Genomic DNA, 23,564 nt, shown 5'->3' with positions numbered 1-23,564 from the left:
CCATTCAGCCCATCGTGCCTGTGCCTGCTCTTTGAAAGAGCTGTCCAATTTGTCCCACTCTCCAGCTTATTCCCGGTAGCTCTGCAGCCCTTTAAGCCTTGGCATCATTCTGGTGAATCTAAAAATAATCCACCCCAGGATAAAAAATATTCCCGCGTTCCAAAGCAAAGGGTTGAGTTATTTATTTTAAAAATAGCATTGATTTTCATTTTATCTTTTTCATTCTTTCATTTCCTATCCTTCTGCCCCTCCCATCCCCCAGCCCACCCTGTGGTTATAGGCGGAGGTCGGTTTTCCAGTACCTCACCCAAGCGGCAATCTGGGTTATTAATAGTCTCACTCTGAGACAGAACGTGAACATTCGTGGACATTTACTGTGGCCACCCCCACAAGCACGGGCTCCGAGGTTTATTTTGTAAACCGTGCAGGGAGAAAGCTACTTCACTCCCATATCTTTCTCTCTCTGCCCCCTCTTCCCTTGTTTCTACAAGTTCATTCATTTCTATTAGAGGAAATGATGGTGAGGAAATGGCCACATTCTCCGAGAGTGGTGTTTGCCGCTGATAAGGGGGGCAGTTACTAATTTAAGTACAAAAGCAGGAAGTCCAACACGGCAGAGTTTCCATTCCAACAAAGTTTTTTTTTAAAAAAAGGAAAATTCTTTCCTCTCGCAGAGGCGACTTCATATTGTCGCCTCTTTCTTCCAAGTTGTGTGCTGAGACCACGGGCTGTTGGAAGAGACTGCACTGAACTGATCATGGCCAACAACACCACAGTGCATTCACCTATCCATCCATTGCCCAACAATTTCCTAGGTAAGCTATGCATAAATTACCTGCTTGAATGGAATTCAGAGTTAAAAATAAAATGCTTTCTTTTTAAAAGTGTTGATTTAAAGATTTCAGCTGAATTGAGGGGACCTCCCGCCTCATTCTTAGTGTCACCATGCTCACTCTTTGCCCTTACTTACACTCTGTTTCATTCTCTTCTTCTCCTCTCGGTTCACCTCTCTCTCTCTCTCTCTCTCCCTCTCTCATATCTATATTCTCCCTCACTTTTACTTTGCTCTCATTCTTTCATTCATTCTCCTGTTCTCTTTCTGTATCTCGCATACTCTCCGTTACTCCACAACATCCTCTCCCATTTAATCATACTCTGCTATATTCTCTCAGTTACTCTCTCTCTCTCATTGTTCAGTGTTTGCTCTGTTTTTGATTCACCCATTCCGTCACTTTTATTCTTGGTCACTCTGCTTCTTTCTCTGTTTCTTTCTCACACTCTTTCCTTCAATCACTCTGCCTCTGTCTGTCTCTCACTCTCATTCTTTCATTCACTCTGCCTCTTTCTCTCACTCATTCTATCATTCTCTGCCTCTTTCTATCTCTCTCACTCATTCTATCATTCTCTCTGCCTCTTTCGCTCTCACACTCTTTCTTTCATTCTCTCTTTCTGTTTCCCTACCCATTGTTCTTTCCCTGTCTCTCACTCATGCGCTCTCGGTGACTTTGATAGCTGCCTGTGACAGGTACCAAGGACTGTGACCATCCAGAAGGCCTGAAATGAGCAGTCCTGTTTCCAGTCCTGAATATTCCTGTGTTCTAATACTCTCTTTCATACTTGCCCTTCTCACTCTCTTTGCTTGTTTCATGGTATCTCTCACTCATTCCTTCCTTCTCTCTCCAGCTCTCTCCCCCTGCCTCTCACACATTCTGTTACACTCTCTCTCCCTCTGTCTTCCTAGGATTTAAGTTATCGCTGTTTTGTGATTTAAACACTCTGATTATACACATTGTGTGTGGCGTGTCAAGATCAGATCTTAGAAAGGGGCGTTGGAAGATCCATTATTGCTTTTGTATATAAATTGGGTTTCGAATAAAAACACAAGCAATTGCCACAATGGGAAAATGACAGCACAATCTTAACATTTCATTTAAGCGCCGTTTCTAAATTCACCTTGTGCTTGTTTAACTGGAGACGTTAATTTGACATCTAAACCCACTCATCAGCTTTGTTCCTGACTTCAAACAGTAACTTTTTTTCTGCAGGTCTCTCCTTTAATGACTTTTCTTAAAGGGGCAGTCCCTTAATGCAACAGCTCCTTCTTGTCCATGTGCCAAAATCAACACAATTTGCATCAGAAAATGTCTCATCTCAGGGTGGGACCGCTAACTTTGGTCACCTGAATGTGAGATCACAGTGTTGGAAATACCATGCGGCTAGAACCAGAAACCGGTCCCCCTCCCCTCCCCCCAGCAAAGACAGTGGCCCCTTTAAAAAGGTGCAAACCAATTTCAAGGGAGGAAGCAGATGGTGATGGAACAAACCTCCTGGGGAAATTTGTGGCAATGTATTTACCTCAGAATTTAATTTAGGAATCCAGAACACCCAGATCGTAAACGATCTGCTCATGTTTCCCTGTAATTCTCATATATATTTTTTAAAAGCCACAGAAATGCCTCTTCACAAGTTCTTATAGTTTCGAACAAGGACTCCTCCCTCGAGGACAACATCAAACTGATCGCCTCATCCCAGTAACATATTCTTCAGATTGTTTTGCTGTCAGGAGCATTTTGTTCTTAACACAGTGGATTGTTGGGACATGGAACCAGACATAGTGATTTTGCTGACTTCAGAGACTTGATCACATAACCCAGGCTGACTCCCCCCAGTGCAACGCTGAGGGAGTGCTACACTGTCAGAGGGGCAGTACTGAGGGAGTGCTGCACTGTTGGAAAACAGTACTGAGGGAGTGCTGCACTGTTGGAGGGGCAGTACTGAGGGAGTGCCGCACTGTTGGAGGGGCAGTACTGAGGGAGCGCTGCACTGTCGGAGGGACAGTACTGAGGGAATGCTGCACTGTTGGAGGGGCAGTGCTGTGGGAGGGCTGCACTGTCGGAGGGACAGTACTGAGGGAGTGCTGCATTGTCAGTGGAGTGGTACTGAGGGACAGCCTCACTGTCGGAGGGACAGTACTGAGGGAGTGCTGCATTGTCAGAGGGTCAGTACTGAGGGAGGGTTGCACTGTCGGAAAGCAGTTCTGAGGGAACCCTGCACTGTCGGAGTGGTGGTACTGAAGGACCGCTGCACTGCCGGAGGTGCTGTCTTTCCAGATGTGACATTAAACTGAGGCCTCCTCTGTTTGTGCAGGCAGATGTGAAAGGCCCTATGGAACTTTCTGAATGAGCTCACACTGGTGTCCTGAACAATCTTCCTCTTAAACCAAAACAGATCTGGCTCTTTTTCTCCCTGATGACTTGGGCCAATATTTATCCCTCAATCAACATCACTAAAAACAGATTGTGGTCATCTTCACATTGCTGTTTGTGGGAGCTTGCTGTGCACAAATTGGCTGCCGCATTTCCTGCATTACAATAATGAGTACACTTCAAAAAAGTACTTCAATGGCTGTGAAGTACTTTGGGACATCCTGAGGTTGTGAAAGGTACTATAGAAATGCAAGTTCTTCCCTTTACTTTTGCGATGAAGGCCAGTTCTGAGGTGAATGGGGAAGCCAGCTTCCTGAGGCGTTAGTCAGCACTGATTTTCAATGCTTATCGTCGTAGTGAGTGGTTCCAAAATACTGAAGAGAGATAAATTGGTCAACCAGCCATCGTAGAAACATCTTATGGCTCAAGGTCAGGACCGCACCCGATTTAAGATGCGATTGCAGCAATATCAGCGGAGGAGCGGGATGATAAACAACTCTCTGTAAGCAACATCGCAAGGAACAATGTGGAAGTTCAAGGTTTGGTGGAGAGTTTCTCAAGAGCTTTCTGTCTACAGGAAGCAGGGTGTGTACGGCAATTTGTTCAGCAGTTGTAACCAGGGAAAAAATTGTTGTTCCATGATATTGTCTCTCGAGCATTACATTACAAGAGGGGTTGCTGGGGTCAGAAAATCCTGCATTAGAAGTGAGCTCAGGGACTAGCCTTGCTGGCCCTAGTTACGCAAGCTCATTAAATGCTGGTTTCCTTGCCAGCTACCCGTCAGCATGGCTCAGCTGATAGCACACATCCCTCCGAGTCTGAAGGTTGTGAGTTTTTTTGCTGTTCCCAAGACTAGTGCGTGCAATCTAGGCCGACCCTCACAGGTGGTACTGGGAGAGCCTGCCACTGTCGGAGGCGCCACTCTTTAGATGAGAAATTGGCAGAGAAATTCAGCTGGGTACCGTCTCCCGTTAGCGCCTGGGGACCACTAACGGGGTGCTCAGGCAGCAGTGCAGTGGCAGAGCAAATCCTGCGCCACACGGCAAATTCGCCGGCCCCGTAACAATGGCGATAACAGCGCCTCGGCAGACAGATCGTGACGTCAGTGAGCATGCAACGCTCGCTGGACACCCAATCTGCAAACTTCCGTCGCGTTCCCCGCCTTACTGCCTCGTGCTGACAGCACCAGGGAATGGAGGCGTGAACAAGCCGGCTGGCGGGGCTCTGCTTAAAGGCGGGCGCCCCAGTACCTTCGTTCCAAAGGTCAGTTATGTTTTTTTATTATTAATTCACGGGATGTGGGCGTCGCTGGCAAGGCCAGCATTTATTGCCCATCCCTTATTTCCCTTGAGAAGGTGGTGGTGAGCCGTCTTCTTGAACCGCTGCAGCCCATGTGGTGAACGTATTCCCACAATGCTGTTAGGGCGGGAGTTCCAGGATTTTGACCCAGCGACGATGAAAGAATGGCGATATATTTCCAAGTCAGGAAGCTGTGTGACTTGGAGGGGAATGTGGAGGTGACGGTGTCCCATGCGCCTGCTGCCCTTGTCCTTCTAGGTGGTAGAGGTCGCAGGTTTGGGAGGTGCAGCTGATGAAGCCTTGGCGAGTTGCTGCAGTGCATCTTGTAGATGGTACACACTGCAGCCACGGTGCGCCGGTGGTGGAGGGAGTGAATGTTTAAGGTGGTGGATGGGGTGCCAATCAAGCAGGTTGCTTTGTCCTGGATGTGTCGAGCTTCTTGAGTGTTGTTGGAGCTGCACTCATCCAGGCAAATGGAGAGTATTCCATCACACTCCTGACTTGTGCCTTGTAGATGGTGGAAAGGCTTTGCGGAGTCAGGAGGTGAGACACTCACTGCAGAATACCCAGCGTCTGACCTGCTCTTGTTGCCACAGTATTTATTTGGCTGGTCCAGTTAAGTTTCTGGTCAATGGTGAACCCCAGGATGTTGATGGTGGGGGTTTCAACTATGGTAATGCTGTTGAATGTCAAGGGGCGGTGGTTAGACTCTCGCTTGTTGGAGATAGCTAGTGTCTGCCACTTGTGTGGCACGAATGTTACTTGCCACATATCAGCCCAAGCCTGAATGCCATCCAGGTCTTGCTGCATGTGGGCATGAACTGTTTCATTATCTGAGGAGTTGCAAATGGAACTGAACACTGTGCGGTCATCAGCGAACATCCCCACCTCTGACCTTATGATGGAGGGAAGATCATTGATGAAGCAGCTGAAGATGGTTGGGCCTAGGACACTGCACTGAGGAACTCCTGCAGCGATGTCCTGGGGCTGCGATGATTGACCTCCAACAAGCACAACCATCTTCCTTTGTGCTCGGTATGACTCCAGCCAGGGGAGAGTTTTCCCCTGATTCCCATTGATTTCAGTTTTACTAGGGCGCCTTGGTGCCACACTCGGTCAAATGCTGCCTTGATATCAAGGGCAGTCACTCTCACCTCACCTCTGGAATTCAGCTCTTTTGTCCATGTTTGGACAAAGGCTGTAATGAGGTCTGGAGCCGAGTGGTCCTGGCGGAACCCAAATTGGGCATCGGTGAGCAGGTTATTGGTGAGCAAGTGCCGCTTGATAGCACTGTCAACAACACCTTCCATCACTTTGCTGATGATTGAGAGTAGACTGATGGGGCGTTAATTGGCCGGATTGGATTTTTCCTGCTTTTTGTGGACAGGACATATCTGAGCAGTTTACCCCATTTTCGGGTAGATGCCAGTGTTTCAGCTGTACTGGTACAGCTTGGGTAGAGGTGCAGCTAGTTCTGGAGCACAAGTCTTCAGCACAACAGCCGGGATGTTATCGGGGCCCACAGACTTTGCTGCATCCAGTGCGCTCAGCCGCTTCTTGTTATCATGTGGAGTGAATCTAATTGGCTGAAGACTGGCTTCTGTGATGGTGAGGAATTCAGGAGGAGGCCGATATGGATCATCCACTCGGCACTTCTGGCTGAAGATGGTTGCAAACACTTCAGCCTTGTCTTTTGCACTTCCGTGCTGGGCTCCGTCATCATTGAAGATGGGGATATTCATGGAGCCTCCTCCTCCTGTTAGATGTTTAATTGTCCACCACCATTCATGACTGGATGTGACTGCACTGCAAAGCTTTGATCTGATCCGTTGGTTGTGTCTTGGAACCCCTTGCCACTGGACCAAGACCTTGTTCAGCTAAGCCCGTGTGATTGCCGGTGTGCAGCGGCCACCCCACGTTAAAAGAGCTCACACACAGGCATCTTCCACTTCGTCAGAATGAAGTTCGGGACCTGGAAACATCACCCTCATGGACAATTCCAACAGCAACAGGCCGGAATGCCACACCGTCATAGTTGCCCGGGAACTCAGACGTTTTGACATTGACATCGCCGCCATAAGCAAGACCCGGCGGGCAGGGGAAGGCCAGTTGAAGGAACATGGTGGAGGTTGCACCTTCTTCTGGAAAGGGAAACCAGAGGCAGAACGCCACCTTCATGCAGTCGGCTTTGCCGTCAAGAATGAGCTGGTCGACCGCCTCAAAGACTACCCCTGTGGGGTTAACGAACGCCTCATGGCTCTTCGTATCACCCTATCCCGGAACCAATGCACCACAGTCATCAGTGAGTACACTCGATGCAACGGATGAGGCTAAAGAGTGTTTTTATTCCAACCTCGAGACATCCCTGTCTCGCGTCCCCATGGGCGACAAATTGATCCTCCTGGGTGACTTTAATGCCAGGGTTGGCAAAGACACAGCCCTCTGGGGAGGCGTGATTGGCAGAGAAGGGGCAGGGAAAGCCAACCCCAGAGCTACCCTACTCCTGACAAAATGTCTAGAACATGAACTTCTCATCACCAACACCCTGTTCCACCAGAGGGACAAATACAAGGCATCGTGGCAACACCCTCGCTCCAAACACTGGCACCTGCTTGACTATATCATCTTCCGAGCCAGGGATCGCAAGGATGTGTGCATCACCCGCACCATGACAGGAGCGGACGACTGCTGGACGGACCACCGCCTAATCCGATCCATCATCAACATTAATATTGCCCCAAAGCAGAAGGGACAGCAGAAGCAGTTCTGTAAAAAAGTTAATGCCGGGGCACTTAGAGACCCAGCTAAGAGAGCTCTATACAGCCAGTGCCTCACAGCCAATCTGGCGTGCCTTGATGACCCTGAGATGCTGAATGCCTACAGCGCTTGGTCTGCCCTCCAGGCCTCTATAACCAGTGCCTGTGAAGAGACACTTGGTCACTCAACCAGAAAACATCAGGACTGGTTTAATAAAAATGATCAGGAGATCAAAGTACTAATAGATCGCAAGCACAAAGCATTTCTGAGTCTCAAGCAACAGCCCAATTTGGGAGCTGCAAAACAACATTACAGACGGTTCAAGGCTCAGGTCCAACAAAAAACCCTGGACCTAAACAACAGGTGGTGGATGGAGAAAGCACAGGAGATACAACAACTGGCCAACAGCCACGATATGCGAGGATTATTCACTGAAGTCAAGGCCACTTATAGTCCAAACTCCCAAGGCCCCACCCCACTCCTGACCAAGAACAGGGAAACATTCAACAAGAACACCGAGGCTGTCAAGGTCCGATGGAAGGAGCGCTTTGAAGATCACCTCAATCGAGACTCTGCCTTTGACTCGAGTGTTCTCGACTCCATCCCACAGCATCCGACCCGCCACCGATTCAGTGAAACTCCAACGTTGCACGAAGTAGGCAAAGCCATAAAACAGCTCAAGAATAACAAGGCTACGGGTGTGATGGAATACCTGCTGAGACGCTAAAGTATGGCGGAGAGGCGCTGTTGGCACGGATATATGACCTCATATCTCTCATCTGGAGGGAGGACAGCATGCCAGGAGATCTCAGAGTTGTAGAGATTGTGACCATTTTTTAAAAAGGGGACAAGTCCGACTGCAGCAATTACAGGGGAATCTCCCTGCTTTCAGCCACTGGGAAAGTTGTTGCAAGAGTTCTCCTCAATACTCTTCTCCCTGTGGCCGAGTAGCTCCTCACGGAATCACAGTGCGGATTTTGTCCCTTACGGGGCACAACGGACATGATCTTTGCAGCGCGACAGCTGCAGGAAAAATGCAGGGAAAGGCCTTATACATGGCCTTTTTCGATCTTACAAAGGCCTTTGACACTGTCAAGCGTAAGGGTCTATGGAGCGTCTTCCTCCGTTTCGGATGCCCCCAAAAGTTTGTCAACATCCTTCGCCTGCTTCACGATGACATGCAGGCCGTGATCCTTACCAACGGATCCATTACAGACCCAATCCACATCCACACTGGGGTCAAACAGGGGTGTGTTATCGCTCCAAACCTCTTCTCAATCTTCCTCACTGCCGTGCTCCACCTCACAATCAACAAGCTCCCCGCTGGAGTGAAACTAAACTACAGAACCAGTGGGAAGCTGTTTAACCTACGCCGCCTCCAGGCCAGGTCCAAGATCACCCCAACCTCTGTCGTTGAGCTGCAGTATGCGGACGGTGCCTGTGTCTGTGCACATTCAGAGGCTAAACTCCAGGATATAGTCAATGTATTCACTGAGGCATACAAAAGCATGGGCCTTACGCTTAACGTCCGTAAGACAAAGGTCCTCCACCAGCATGTCCCCGCCTCACAGTACTGTCCTCCAATCATCAAGATTCACGGCGCGGCCCTCGACAACGTGGACCATTTCCCATATCTCGGGCGCCTCTTATCAACAAAGGCAAACATTGATGCGGAGATTCAACATCGCCTCCAGTGCACCAGTGCAGCCTTCGGCCGTCTGAGGAAAAGAGTGTTTGAAGACCAGATCCAGAAATCTACCACCAAGCTCATGGTCTACAGGGCTGTAGTAATACCTGTGCTCCCATATGAATCTGAGGCATGGACAATGTAGAGAAGGCACCTCAAGTTGCTGGAGATATAATCACCAACGATATCTCCGCAAGATCCTGAAAACCCCCAGGGAGGACAGGCGCACCAACATCAGTGTCCTCGTCCAGGCTAACATCCCCAGTATTGAAGCACTGACCACACTCGATCAGCTTCGATGGGCGGAGCACATAGTTCGCATGCCAGATAGAAACATAGAAACATAGAAAATAGGTGCAGGAGTAGGCCATTCGGCCCTTCGAGCCTGCACCGCCATTCAATGAGTTCATGGCTGAACATGCAACTTCAGTACCCCATTCCTGCTTTCTCGCCATACCCCTTGATCCCCCTAGTAGTAAGGACTACATCTAACTCCTTTTTGAATATATTTAGTGAATTGGCCTCAACAACTTTCTGTGGTAGAGAATTCCACAGGTTCACCACTCTCTGGGTGAAGAAGTTTCTCCTCATCTCGGTCCTAAATGGCTTACCCCTTATCCTTAGACTGTGACCCCTGGTTCTGGACTTCCCCAACATTGGGAACATTCTTCCTGCATCTAATCTGTCTAAACCCGTCAGAATTTTAAACGTTTCTATGAGATCCCCTCTCATTCTTCTGAACTCCAGTGAATACAAGCCCAGTTGATCCAGTATTTCTTGATATGTCAGTCCCGCCATCCCAGGAATCAGTCTGGTGAACCTTCGCTGCACTCCCTCAATAGCAAGAATGTCCTTCCTCAAGTTAGGCGAACAAAACTGTACACAATACTCCAGGTGTGGCCTCACCAAGGCCCTGTACAACTGTAGTAACACCTCCCTGCCCCTGTACTCAAATCCCCTCGCTATGAAGGCCAACATGCCATTTGCTTTCTTAACCACCTGCTGTACCTGCATGCCAACCTTCAATGACTGATGTACCATGACACCCAGTCTCGTTGCACCTCCCCTTTTCCTAATCTGTCACCATTCAGATAATAATCTGTCTCTCTGTTTTTACCACCAAAGTGGATAACCTCACATTTATCCACATTATACTTCATCTGCCACTCACCTAACCTATCCAAGTCACTCTGCAGCCTCATAGCATCCTCCTCGCAGCTCACACTGCCACCCAACTTAGTGTCATCCGCAAATTTGGAGATACGACATTTAATTCCCTCGTCTAAATAATCCCCTCGTCTAAATCATTAATGTACAATGTAAACAGCTGGGGCCCCAGCACAGAACCTTGTGGTACCTCACTAGTCACTGCCTGCCATTCTGAAAAGTACCCATTTACTCCTACTCTTTGCTTCCTGTCTGCTAACCAGTTCTCCATCCACGTCAGCACACTTACCCCAATCTCATGTGCTTTAACTTTGCACATTAATCTCTTGTGTGGGACCTTGTCGAAAGCCTTCTGAAAGTCCAAATACTCCACATCAACTGGTTCTCCCTTGTCCACTCTACTGGAAACATCCTCAAAAAATTCCAGAAGATTTGACAAGCATGATTTCCCTTTCACAAATCCACTTGGACCTATCATGTCACCTCTTTCCAAATGCGCTGCTATGACATCCTTAATAATTGATTCCATCATTTTACCCACTACTGAGGTCAGGCTGACCGGTCTATAATACCCTGCTTTCTCTCTCCCTCCTTTTTTAAAAAGTGGGGTTACATTGGCTACCCTCCACTCTATAGGAACTGATCCAGAGTCTATGGAATGTTGGAAAATGACTGTCAATGCATCCGTTATTTCCAAGGCCACTTCCTTAAGTACTCTGGGATGCAGTCCATCAGGCCCTGGGGATTTATCGGCCTCCAATCCTATCAACTTTCCCAACACAATTTCCCGACTAATAAGGATTTCCCTCAGTTCCTCCTCCTTACTAGACCCTCTGACCCCTTTTATATCCGGAAGGTTGTTTGTGTCCTCCTTAATGAATACCGAACCAAAGTACTTGTTCAATTGGTCTGCCATTTCTTTGTTCCCCGTTATGACTTCCCCTGATTCTGACTGCAGGGGACCTACGTTTGTCTTTATTAACCTTTTTCTCTTTACATATCTGTAGAAGCTTTTTCAGCCCATCTTAATGTTCCCTGCAAGCTTCCTCTTGTACTCTATTTTCCCTAACCTAATCAAACCCTTTGTCCTCCTCTGCTGAGTTCTAAATTTCTCCCAGTCCCCGGGTTCGCTGCTATTTCTGGCCAATTTGTATGCCCCTTCCTTGGCTTCAATACTATCCCTGATTTCCCTTGATAGCCACGGTTGAACCATCTTCCCTTTATTATTTTTACGCCAGACAGGGATGTACAATTGTTGTAATTCATCCATGCGATCTCTAAATGTCTGCCATTGCCCGTCCACTTTCAACCCCTTAAGTATCATTCGCCAATCTATCCTAACCAATTCACGCCTCATACCTTCAAAGTTACCCTTCTTTAAGTTCTGGACCATGGTCTCTGAATTAACTGTTTCATTCTCCATCCTAATGTAGAATTCCACCATATTATGCTCACTCTTCCCCAAGGGGCCTCGCGCAACGAGATTACTAATTAATCCTCTCTCATTACACAACACCCAGTCTAAGATGGCCTCCCCCAGCCTAAGATACGAGACTCCCTAAGAAAATGCTTTATGTGGAGCTCCTTCATGGTAATCGAGCCAAAGGTGGGCAGCGGAAATGTTATAAGTACACCCTCAAAGCCTCCCTGGTAAAGTGCGACATCACCACTGACACCTGGGAGACTCTGGCCGAAGACCGCCCGAGGTAGAGAAAGTGCATCCGGGAGGGCGTTGAGGTCTACGAGTCTCAACGCAAAAAGCGTGAAGAGGTCAAGCGCAGCCAGCGGAAGGAGCGCACGGCAAACCCACCCCTTCCCTCGACGAATGTCTGTCCCACCTGTAACAGGGTCTGTGGCTCTCGTATCAGACTGTTCAGTCATCAAAGAACTCACTTTGGGAGTGGACGCAAGTCTTCCTCGATTCAGAGGGAGTCTATGATGATGATGATGGTTGTTCAATCGTTTAGCCTTGCTATAGCATGCTGCTTCCACTTTTTAGCATGCATGTTGTCCTGTGTTGCATCTTCCGCAGGTTGGCATCTCATTTTTAGGCTGCACCTGGCATGCTCTTCTACACTTCTTATTAAACCAAGATTGGTCCCATGGCTTGATGGTGATGGTCGAGTGAGGGATATGCCGGGCCATGAGGTTACAGATTGTGGTGGAATACAATTCTGCTGCTGCTGGTGGCCCACAGTGCCTCATGGATGCCCAGTTTTGAGCTACTAGATCTGTTCTGAATCTATCCCATTTGGCACGGTGGTAGTGCCACACAACACGATGGATGGTATCCTCGGTCACTGCTACCAACTGTCATGGACAGATACATCTGCAACAGGTAGATTGGTGAAGACGAGGTCAAGTAGGTTTTTCCCTCGTGTTGGTTCTCTCACCACCTGCTGCAAGACAGTCTGGCAGCTATGTTCTTCAGGACTCGGCCAGCTCAGTCAGTAGTGGTGCTACCGAGCCATACTTGGTGATGGACATTCAAGTCCCCCAACCGGAGTACATTCTGTGCCCTTGCTACTCTCATTGCTTCTTCCAAATGGTGTTCAACATGGAGGAGTACTGATTCATCAGCAGTAGATAGGTAATAATCAGCAGGAGGTTTCCTTGCCCATGCTCGACCTGAAGCCGTGAGACTTCATGGGGTCTGGAGTCAATGTTGAGGACTCCCTAGGCCACTCCCTCATGACTGTTTACTACTGTGCCATTACCCCTGCTGGTGGGACAGGACATACCCAGGTACCCAGGGATGGTGATGGAGGAATCTGGGACATTGGCTGAAAGGTATGATTCTGTGAGTATGATTATGTTGCTTGACTAGTCTGTGGGACAGCGCTCCCAATTTTGGTACAAGTCCCCAGATATTGGTGAGCAGGACATTGCAGGGTCGACTGGGCTGGGTGTGCCGTTATCGTGTCCGTAGCCGGTGCCGAGGTCGATGCCGGGCGATCTATCCAATTTTATTCTTATTATTGTTTTTCATAGTGGTTCTGTATAATTGAGTGGCTTGCTCGGCCATTTCAGAGGGTAGTTAAGAGTCAACCACATTGATGTGGATCTGGAGTCACATATAGGCCAGACTGGGTAAGGACGGCAGATTTCCTTCCCTAAAGGACATTAGTGAACCAGATGGGGTTTTAAGACAATCTGGTAGTTTCATGGTCAGTGTTACTGATACCAACTTTTTATTCCAGATTTATTTATTTAACTGAATTTAAATTCCCCAGCTGCCATGGTGGGATTCGATGATGAACATTGGCAGCTGGGGAATTTAAATTCAGTTAAATAAATAAATCTGGATTGTTAGTCCAGGCCTCTGGATTACTAGACCAGTGACATTACCACTATGCTACCGTTCCTGATGCATGGCAGAGAGTGCAGGATGTATCTGCAGCCAGATCAATGCCGCTTAGTCCCCGGAGTGTTGCATTTCATCCCACTGCATATCGCCATTCTGCACTCCCAGAATCATTGGGAGTGAGTGTGCAGACTCCAGTGACCCTCCCCTTTAATGGCTGGAAGGCACCTTCGCCAATGCTCACTGCTGATTTCACAACACCTCATTTTCATTATTGCTTGAAGCCTAACGATGCTCACCTACGCCATTAGAGCCTGATTTAGCGCTCACCTGCATTCTTTCAGCGCAAAGACTCAAATTTGCCGGCGTCGAGATTGATTTGCGTTTGGCGCTAAACATACAACTTTTCAAAAGTTAACGGCCCAAACAGGACACTATGGAATTTCTAGCCCAATTATTAAACCGAGGCTCTCTCTGATTGTGTAAGTGGATAAAATTATAGACTCTAACAGCACAGAAGGAGACCATTTGGCCCATTGAGTCTGCAACAGCTCTTTCGAAAAACAATCCAGTTAGTCCCACTCTCCAGTCTTTCCTCATATCCCTGCAAGTTATTCCTCTTTCAAGTATTTATTCAATTCCCTTTTGAAGGCCGCAATTGACTCTGTATCCACCATCCTATCAGGCAGTGCATTCCAAATCCTAATCACCCGCTGCATAAATCCTTGTGTCGTCTCTGGTTCTTTTGCCAATCACCTTAAATCTGTGCCTTCCTGTTATCGACCCTGCAGCCATTGGAAACAGTTTCCTGTTAGTTACTCTATCTAAACCCTTCATGATTTTGAACACCTCTATCAAATCTCCACTTGGCCTTCTCTGCTCGAAGGAGAACAGTTTCTCGAGTCTATTCTTGTAAATCTCTTCTGTACCCCCTCCAAAGTCCCACGTCCTTCCTAAAGTGTCTCAACAGTTGCTCCAGCTGAGATCAGCTGACTTAGCCCAGACCATGGACTGATCATGTGACCATCTGGTCCATGTCAGCCCAGACCATGTACTGGTCATATGTCACACCAGGTACTTACCAAATTAGGCACTGGGCAAGCCTCACAAACCATAATCATGTTAAAGATCCCATGGCACAATTTAAAGATTGTGAGATTGTCTGGTGTCCTGGCCAATATTCTTCCCTCAATCAACCTCACCAGAAAACAGGTGGCCTGATCATTCAGTTCATTGCTATTTGTGGGATCTGGTTCTTTGCAAAATGGCTGTCATGTTTGTCTACATAACAATGGTAATTCATTGTACATGAAGAGTTTTGAGTTGGATTAAAATGTTTTTCAACTTGTCAACTAAAACTAAATTGGACTAATATTAGCCAAGAAATTATAGAAAAAAAGAAAGACATGCATTTCTATAGCGCCTTTCATGATCTCAGGACGTCCCAAAGCATTTTACCGACAATGAAATACTATTGAGGTATAGTCACTTTTGAAATGTAGGGAATTCGAATAAATTATTATTCCAGCCTGCACATTAATTGAAATTTTGAATTTTGAATTTTTGTGTTTAGCAACATGGAGCACTTCAGTGGGGACTGGGGCAGCTCGTCCAGCCATAACATTGAGTGGCAACATCAAGCACTCTCAGGCTGGACATAGAGCAAAACCCAGGGCCTAGAAACTGGCCTGTCTGATATTGGGTCTCAGGCCTCATTTAAATGAGGCTGGCGAGGTGCAGGCAGATGCAAGGCATCGCCCGGCAGCTCACCGATGAAGATTTGGGGCTTTGAAAACTCCCCCAACCATTGTCACTCTCTCTCTCCCAACCGCTCCCTGTCGTCTTACTCCCTCCCGATCACCCCTTTCCCTCCCGATCACCCCCTTCCCTCCCTATCGCCCCCTTCTCGCCCGATCGCCCCCTTCTCGAGCGATCACACCCTTCCCTCTCGATCACCCCCTTCCCTCCCGATCGCCCCCTTCCCTCCCTATCACTGACTTCCCTCCTGATCGCCCCCTTCCCTCCCGATCGCCCCCTTATCTCCCAATCACCCCCTTCCCTCCCGATCGCCCCTTCTCTCCCGATCGCCCCCTTCTCTCCCAATCGCCCCCTTCCCTCCCTATCGCCCCCTTCTCGCCCGATCGCCCCCTTCTCGAGCGATCACACCCTTCCCTCTCGATCACCCCCTTCCCTCCCGATCGCCCCCTTCCCTCCCTATTGCCCCCTTCTCTCCCGATCGCCCCCTTCTCGAGCGATCACACCTTTCCCTCCTGATCGCACCCTTCCCTCCCGATCGCCCCCTTCCCTCCCTATCACCCCCTTCCCTCCCGATCGCCCCCTTCCCTCCCGATCACCCCCTTCCCTCCTGATCGCCCCCTTCCCTCCCGATCGCCCCCAGCCCTCCCGATTGCCCCCTTCTCTCCTGATCGCTCCCTTCCCTCCCGATCACCCGCTTCCCTCCCGATCGCCCCCTTCTCTCCTGATCGTCCCCTTCCCTCCCGATCACCCGCTTCCCTCCCGATCACCCTCTTCCCTCCCGATCACCCACTTCCCTCCCAATCACCCCCTTCCCTCCCGATCACCCCCTTCCCTCCCGATTGCCCTTCCCTCCCGATAAACCCCTTCCCTCCCGATCGCCCCCTTCCCTCCAGATCACCCCCTTCCCTCCCAATCACCCCCTTCTCTCCCAATCGCCTCTTCTCTCCCGATCGCCCCCTTCCCTCCCGATCGCCCCTTTTCTCCCGATCACCCCCTTCCCTCCCGATTGGTCCCTTCCCTCCTGATTGTCCCCTTCTCTCCTGATCGTCCCCTTCCCTTCCAATCACCCCTTCCCTCCTGATCGCCCCCTTTCCTCCCGATCACCCCTTCTCTCCTGATCTCTCCCTTCCCTCCCGATCACCCCATTTCTCCCGATCACCCCCTTCCCTCCCGATTGCCCCCTTCTCTCCCGATCGCCCCCTTCCCTCCCGATCACCACCTTCCCTCCCAATCATCCCCTTCCCTCCCAATCGCTCCCTTCCCTCCCGATCACCCCCTTCTCTCCCGGTCACCACCTTCTCTACTGATCGCCCCCTTCCCTCCCAATCACCCCCTTCCCTCCCGATCACCCCCTTCCCTCCCAATCACCCACTTCTCTCCCAATCGCCTCTTCTCTCCCGATCGCCCCCTTCCCTTCCGATCGCCCCTTTTCTCCCGATCACCCCCTTCCCTCCCGATCGGTCCCTTCCCTCCAGATTGTCCCCTTCTCTCCCAATCACCCCCTTCCCTTCCAATCACCCCTTCCCTCCCGATCACCCCCTTCCCTCCCAATCACCCCCTTCTCTCCCAATCGCCTCTTCTCTCCCGATTGCCCCCTTCCCTCCCGATCGCCCCTTTTCTCCCGATCACCCCCTTCCCTCCCGATTGTCCCCTTCTCTCCTGATCGCCCCCTTCCCTTCCAATCACCCCTTCCCTCCCGATCGCCCCTTCTCTCCCGATCGCCCCCTTCTCTCCCTATCACCCCCTTCTCTATCGATCACCTCTTCCCTCCCGATTGCCCCCTTCTCTCCTGATTGCCCCCTTCCCTCCCGACCACCGCCTTCCCTCCTGATCGCCCCCTTCCCTCCCGATCGGCCCCTTCTCTTCCAATCACCCCCTTCCCTCCCGATCGCCCCTTCTCTCCCGATCGTCCCTTCCCTCCCGATCACCCCCTTCTCTCCCAATCACTGACTTCCCTCCTGATCGCCCCCTTCCCTCCCGATCGCCCCCTTCTCTCCCAATCACCCCCTTCCCTCCCGATCGCCCCCTTCTCTCACGATCACCCCCTTCCCTCCCAATCACCCCCTTCCCTCCCGATCACCCGCTTCCCTCCCGATCACCCTCTTCCCTCCCGATCACCCACTTCCCTCCCAATCACCCCTTCCCTCCGATCACCCCCTTCCCTCCCGATTGCCCTTCCCTCCCGATAAACCCCTTCCCTCCCGATCGCCACCTTCCCTCCAGATCACCCTCTTCCCTCCCTATCGCCCCCTTCCCTCCCGATCACCCCCTTCCCTCCCTATCGCCCCCTTCCCTCCCGATCGCCCCCTTCCCTCCCGATCGTCCCCTTCTCTCCCGGTCACCACCTTCTCTCATGATCACCCCCTTCCCTCCCGATCACCCCCTTCCCTCCCGATCACCCCCTTCCCTCCCGATCACCCCCTTCCCTCCCGATCGCCCCCTTCCCTCCCGATCACCCCCTTCTCTCCCGATCGCCCCTTCTCTCCCGATCGGCCCTTCCCTCCCAATCACCCCCTTCCCTCCCGATCACCCCCTTCCCTCCCAATCACCCATTTCCCTCCCGATCGCCCCCTTCCCTCCCAATCACCCCCTTCCCTCCCAATCGCCCCCTTCCCTCCCGATCACCCCCTTCTCCCCCGGTCACCACCTTCTCTACTGATCGCCCCCTTCCCTCCCAATCACCCCCTTCCCTCCCGATCACCCCCTTCCCTCCCAATCACCCCCTTCTCTCCTAATCGCCTCTTCTCTCCCGATCGCCCCCTTCCCTCCCGATCGCCCCTTTTCTCCCGATCACCCCTTTCCCTCCCGATTGGTCCCTTCCCTCCCGATTGTCCCCTTCTCTCCTGATCGCCCCCTTCCCTTCCAATCACCCCTTCCCTCCTGATCGCCCCCTTTCCTCCCGATCACCCCTTCTCTCCTGATCTCTCCCTTCCCTCCCGATCACCCCATTTCTCCCGATCACCCCCTTCCCTCCCAATTGCCCCCTTCTCTCCCGATCACCCCCTTCCCTCCCGATCGCCCCCTTTCCTCCCGATCGCCGCTTCTCTCCAGATCGCCCCCTTCTCTCCTGATCGCCCCCTTCTCTCCCGATCACCCCCTTCTCTCCCGATTACCCCTTCCCTCCCGATCGCCCCCTTTCCTCCCAATTCGCCGCTTCTCTCCAGATCGCCCCCTTCTCTCCTGATCGCCCCCTTCTCTCCCGATCACCCCCTTCTCTCCCGATTACCCCTTCCCTCCCGATCGCCCCTTCTCTCCCGATCACCCCTTCCCTCCCAATCGCCTCCTTCCCTCCCGATCTTCCCTTCTCCCCCGGTCACCACCTTCTCTACTGACCGCCCCCTTCCCTCCCAATCACCCCCTTCCCTCCCGATCACCCCCTTCCCTCCCAATCACCCCCTTCTCTCCTAATCGCCTCTTCTCTCCCGATCGCCCCCTTCCCTCCCGATCGCTCCTTTTCTCCCGATCACCCCCTTCCCTCCCGATTGGTCCCTTCCCTCCTGATTGTCCCCTTCTCTCCTGATCGCCCCCTTCCCTTCCAATCACCCCTTCCCTCCTGATCGCCCCCTTTCCTCCCGATCACCCCTTCTCTCCTGATCTCTCCCTTCCCTCCCGATCACCCCTTCTCTCCTGATCTCTCCCTTCCCTCCCGATCACCCCATTTCTCCCGATCACCCCCTTCCCTCCCAATTGCCCCCTTCTCTCCCGATCACCCCCTTCCCTCCCGATCGCCCCCTTTCCTCCCGATCGCCGCTTCTCTCCAGATCGCCCCCTTCTCTCCTGATCGCCCCCTTCTCTCCCGATCACCCCCTTCTCTCCCGATCACCCCTTCCCTCCCAATCACCCCCTTCTCTCCCGATTACCCCTTCCCTCCCGATCGCCCCCTTTCCTCCCAATTCGCCGCTTCTCTCCAGATCGCCCCCTTCTCTCCTGATCGCCCCCTTCTCTCCCGATCACCCCCTTCTCTCCCGATTACCCCTTCCCTCCCGATCACCCCTTCTCTCCCGATCACCCCTTCCCTCCCGATTGCTCCCTTCTCTCCTGATTGCCCCCTTCCCTCCCAATCACCCCTTCCCTCCTGATCGCTCCCTTCCCTCCCGATCGCCCCTTCCCTCCTGATCGCCCCCTTCCCTCCTATCGCCCCTTCTCTCCTGATCGCCCCTTCCCTCCCGATCGCCCCTTCTCTCCCGATCGCCCCCTTCTCTCCCAATCACCCCCTTCTCTCCCGATCACCTCTTCCCTCCCGATTGCCCCCTTCTCTCCTGATTGCCCCCTTCCCTCCCGACCACCGCCTTCCCTCCTGATTGTCCCCTTCCCTCCCGATCGGCCCCTTCTCTTCCAATCACCCCCTTCCCTCCCGATCGCCCCCTTCCCTCCCAATCACCCACTTCCCTCCCGACCGCCCCCTTCCCTCCCAATCACCCCCTTCCCTCCCAATCGCCCCCTTCCCTCCTGATCACCCCCTTCCCTCCCAATCACCCCCTTCTCTCCCAATCGCCTCTTCTCTCCCGATCGCCCCCTTCCCTCCCGATCGCCCCTTTTCTCCCGATCACCCCCTTCCCTCCCGATTGGTCCCTTCCCTCCCGATTGTCCCCTTCTCTCCTGATCGCCCCCTTCCCTTCCAATCACCCCTTCCCTCCTGATCGCCCCCTTTCCTCCCGATCACCCCTTCTCTCCTGATCTCTCCCTTCCCTCCTGATCACCCCATTTCTCCCGATCACCCCCTTCCCTCCCGATTGCCCCCTTCTCTCCCGATCGCCCCCTTCCCTCCCGATCACCATCTTCCCTCCCAATCACCCCCTTCCCTCCCAATTGCCCCCTTCCCTCCCGATCACCCCCTTCTCTCCCAGTCACCACCTTCTCTACTGATCGCCCCCTTCCCTCCCAATCACCCCCTTTCCTCCCAATCACCCCCTTCTCTCCCAATCGCCTCTTCTCTCCCGATCGCCCCCTTACCTCCCGATCGCCCCTTTTCTCCCGATCACCCCCTTCCCTCCCGATTGGTCCCTTCCCTCCCGATTGTCCCCTTCTCTCCCAATCACCCCCTTCCCTTCCAATCACCCCTTCCCTCCTGATCGCCCCCTTTCCTCCCGATCACCCCTTCTCTCCTGATCTCTCCCTTCCCTCCCGATCACCCCATTTCTCCCGATCACCTCCTTCCCTCCCGATTGCCCCCTTCTCTCCTGATTGCCCCCTTCCCTCCCGACCACCGCCTTCCCTCCTGATCGTCCCCTTCCCTCCCGATCGGCCCCTTCTCTTCCAATCACCCCCTTCCCTCCCGATCGCCCCTTCTCTCCCGATCGTCCCTTCCCTCCCGATCACCCCCTTCTCTCCCAATCACTGACTTCCCTCCTGATCGCCCCCTTCCCTCCCGATCGCCCCCTTCTCTCCCAATCACCCCCTTCCCTCCCGATCGCCCCCTTCTCTCCCGATCACCCCCTTCCCTCCCAATCACCCCCTTCCCTCCCGATTGCACCTTTCCCTCCCGATCGCCCCCATCTCCCAATCACCCCCTTCTTTCCCGATCGCTTTTCCCTATCCCGGATCTACCTAGTCTTAATTTAGTGTAAACGTGGGCAGGGAGGTGAAAAAGTGTCCACTGGGCCGTATTTAGGATGATATTATTGTAGGGATATGACAGCAGTTTATATTCTCTATCTTATTTGAATGGTGATTTGAGTCCAATCAAGATAAAAGTCAAAATAGTGGAAAGTACAATTGGATATGAGCTGTTCACATTAATTCAAACAACATTCATTTCCACTCTTATAAGTCAAGAATGAAGCAAATGACAATCTATCCTTATTCGATCCTTTTCTTCTATGGCAGTTGTAAAGTAAGACTCATGTCATGGCTTATTGGGTCATTGCCAACTTCAGAAAAGTGACCTACTGCTTCTGTGAGACACTTCCCCTTCCACATAGCAACCCCTCTGAGTCAGTCTGCAAACTTAGTGTCGGTTTCTGCTGTGGGCCCATGCTTGCTTGACTCTGCCCAAACATTTCACAGAGAGCCAGCAGAGAAGAACGGATTTTCATCCCAGCTGCTCGGGGTGAGGGGGAGAGCAATGATGGGGTGACGGGTGAGGCAGATAGCGAAGGGGAGGGAGTGAGGGGTAGGGAAGGAGCTGACGGGATGGGGAGGGGCTGAGGAACAGGGGGTGAGCAGGAAGGTTGTAGGGGGATGGAGTGAGAGGGAGGGGGTGAGCAGAGGGGGCAGAGTGAGAGGGAGGGAGTAGGGGAGGAGGTGAATGGGAGGTGAGTGGAGGAAGTGTGTGACGGGGTGGGAAGTGAGGGGGAGGGGTTAACCGTGAGGGGATGAGCAGGAAGAAGAAGGTTGAGGGTGAGGAAGAGGGGAGGAAGGGAGGGGGTGAGTGGAGAGAAGAGAGGGGTGAGGGGAAAGGGTGAGTGAGAGGGGTGAGTGGGAAGTGGGTGTTGTGCATGAAAGTCGTGACTGGGAGGTGAATGGGTAGGGAGAGGGGTTTGAGGGAAAGGGGAGTGAGAGGGGGGTTGGGGAGGTGGCGAGGGGGAGGGTGAAAGGGTGAGGGGGAGTGGGGGAGCGGTGTGAGGGGGAGGGGGAATGGAAGGAGGTGTGCAGAACGGAGAGGGGTGAGGTGAGCAGGAGATGGAGGGGGAGAGGGAAGTGGTTTGTGGGAGTGGGTGGTGATGAGCAGAAGGGGTTGGGGATGAGCGGGAGGGGGAGTGGAGGGTGAGGGGGCTCGGGAGAGGAGGATGGCATTAGGAGGAGGGGAGTTGAGCGGCCACGGGTTGAGTAGGAGCTAGCAGCGGCCCATAGTTTTAACGTGGGTTCAGATGAGGTTCCTCCGACAGCTCCCGGCTTATCATTTATTGGCTGACGCTGTCCCTTTAAGAAAGTTAGGCCCCACGTTTTCCTTCACTCAGGGCAGCCCAATTTCGCAAAGGGGGCCTCAAACAGACGTTAGGACCCTATTTGCATAGGCAAAGGGACGAATCCCTGGACGCATCTTTTTCTGCCTTCACCAATATGGCGGGCGTCGCACTTCCAGTGTGTAATGAGTGCTCACACCTCGCCCGCCATAATGAACGCCTAGGCGCCTGTATTGTGCCTGAAAAACAGATGCGACACCACCTTATACTGAGGACTGCAACAAATTACAGGAGGACATTAATAAACTTGCAGAATGGGCATATTCTTGGCAAATGAAGTTTAACACAGATAAATGTGAGGTATTACATTTTGGTAGGAGGTCACATATTACTTGGAGGATGAGAATCTGGGTGAGGTAGAGGAACAAAAGGATCTCGGAGTACAAATACACAAATCACTAAAGGTTGCGACACAGGTTAGCCAGTCCATAGAAAAAGCAAACCAAGCACTTGGGTTTATTTCTAGAGATATAGAATTAAAAAGTAGGGAAGTAATGCTAAACCTGTATCGAACCTTGGTTAGACTGCTCTTAGAGTACTGCGTACAGTTCTGGTCGCCATACCATAAACAGGATATAGAGGCACTGGAGGGTGTGCTGAGAAGACTTACAAGGATGATAGCAGAAATACGAGAGTATACATATCAGGAAAGGTCTCTTTTCTCTTGAAAAAAGACTGAGGGGTGACCTAATAGAGGTCTTTAAAATTATGAAATGTTTTGATAGAGTGTATTCAGAGAGAAAGTTTCCACTTGTGGGGAAGAGCATAACTAGAGGCCATCGATATAAGACAGTCACCAAGAAATCCAATAGGGAATTCTAAAGAAATTTATTTACCCAAAGAGTGGTAAGAATGTGGAACTCGCTACCACAGGGAGTGGTTGAAGCGAATAGTACAAATGCATTTAAGGGGAGGCTAGACAAGCATATGAGGGAGAAGGGAATAGAGTGTTATGCTGAAAGATTTAGATGAGGAAAGACGGGAGGAGGCTCAAGTGGAGCATAAAGATCAGTATGGACTGGTTGGGCCAAATGGCTTGTTTCTGTGCTGTATATCCCGTGTAATTTCTAGGCCAACCTGTTTGATATTAATATAGCGGAAGTATTCACCTGGCGTTAAAGACGTCACCGCTCGGCCTCCAAAGCCTAAATCACGGATATTGCCTACTTCAGCCTCTTCCTGGGTATCAGTGTGTTGGTCAATTCGGTTTGTGTAGATAGTTAATTTGTCAACAAGACCTTGCATGTCTCTGGAATTTCCTGACATCTGCTGCACGTACAGAACTGCAGGAAGATGAAATGATGAACCACTGCCAGATTCCAAACCTGCCAACTAGCTTCCCAGCTTTAATAAACCGAGACTGAACAGAATGTTTTTAAATATCCCGCACCGGAGAAAGCTGGGTGAAGAATCAAAGCGCAACGCGCAAGGCCCCACCAAGATTGAAGCGATCAGGAGAGACGATCAGCTGTAGCTCAGTA

The 23,564-nt window shown here is 51.6% G+C and overlaps 1 protein-coding gene across 2 annotated transcripts in view; it reads left to right on the top strand.

Annotated features, from left to right (window-relative positions):
* Positions 1–702: 702 nt before the first annotated feature.
* The window catches only part of vip (vasoactive intestinal peptide), a 71,074-nt gene continuing 48,212 nt past the window's right edge, over positions 703–23,564 (top strand). For both annotated transcript variants that reach the window (XM_070889063.1, XM_070889064.1), the window contains exon 1: positions 703–815. In XM_070889063.1, coding sequence (XP_070745164.1) covers positions 758–815 — 58 coding nt within the window. In that variant the 5' untranslated portion in view covers positions 703–757. The remainder of the gene's footprint in view (positions 816–23,564) is intronic.

This window comes from Pristiophorus japonicus, chromosome 9, assembly GCF_044704955.1.
Source record: "Pristiophorus japonicus isolate sPriJap1 chromosome 9, sPriJap1.hap1, whole genome shotgun sequence".
Classification (NCBI taxonomy): Eukaryota; Metazoa; Chordata; class Chondrichthyes; family Pristiophoridae; genus Pristiophorus; species Pristiophorus japonicus.
Note: the sequence above shows the minus strand (reverse complement) of the source record. Positions and strands in the feature narration are given on the sequence as shown.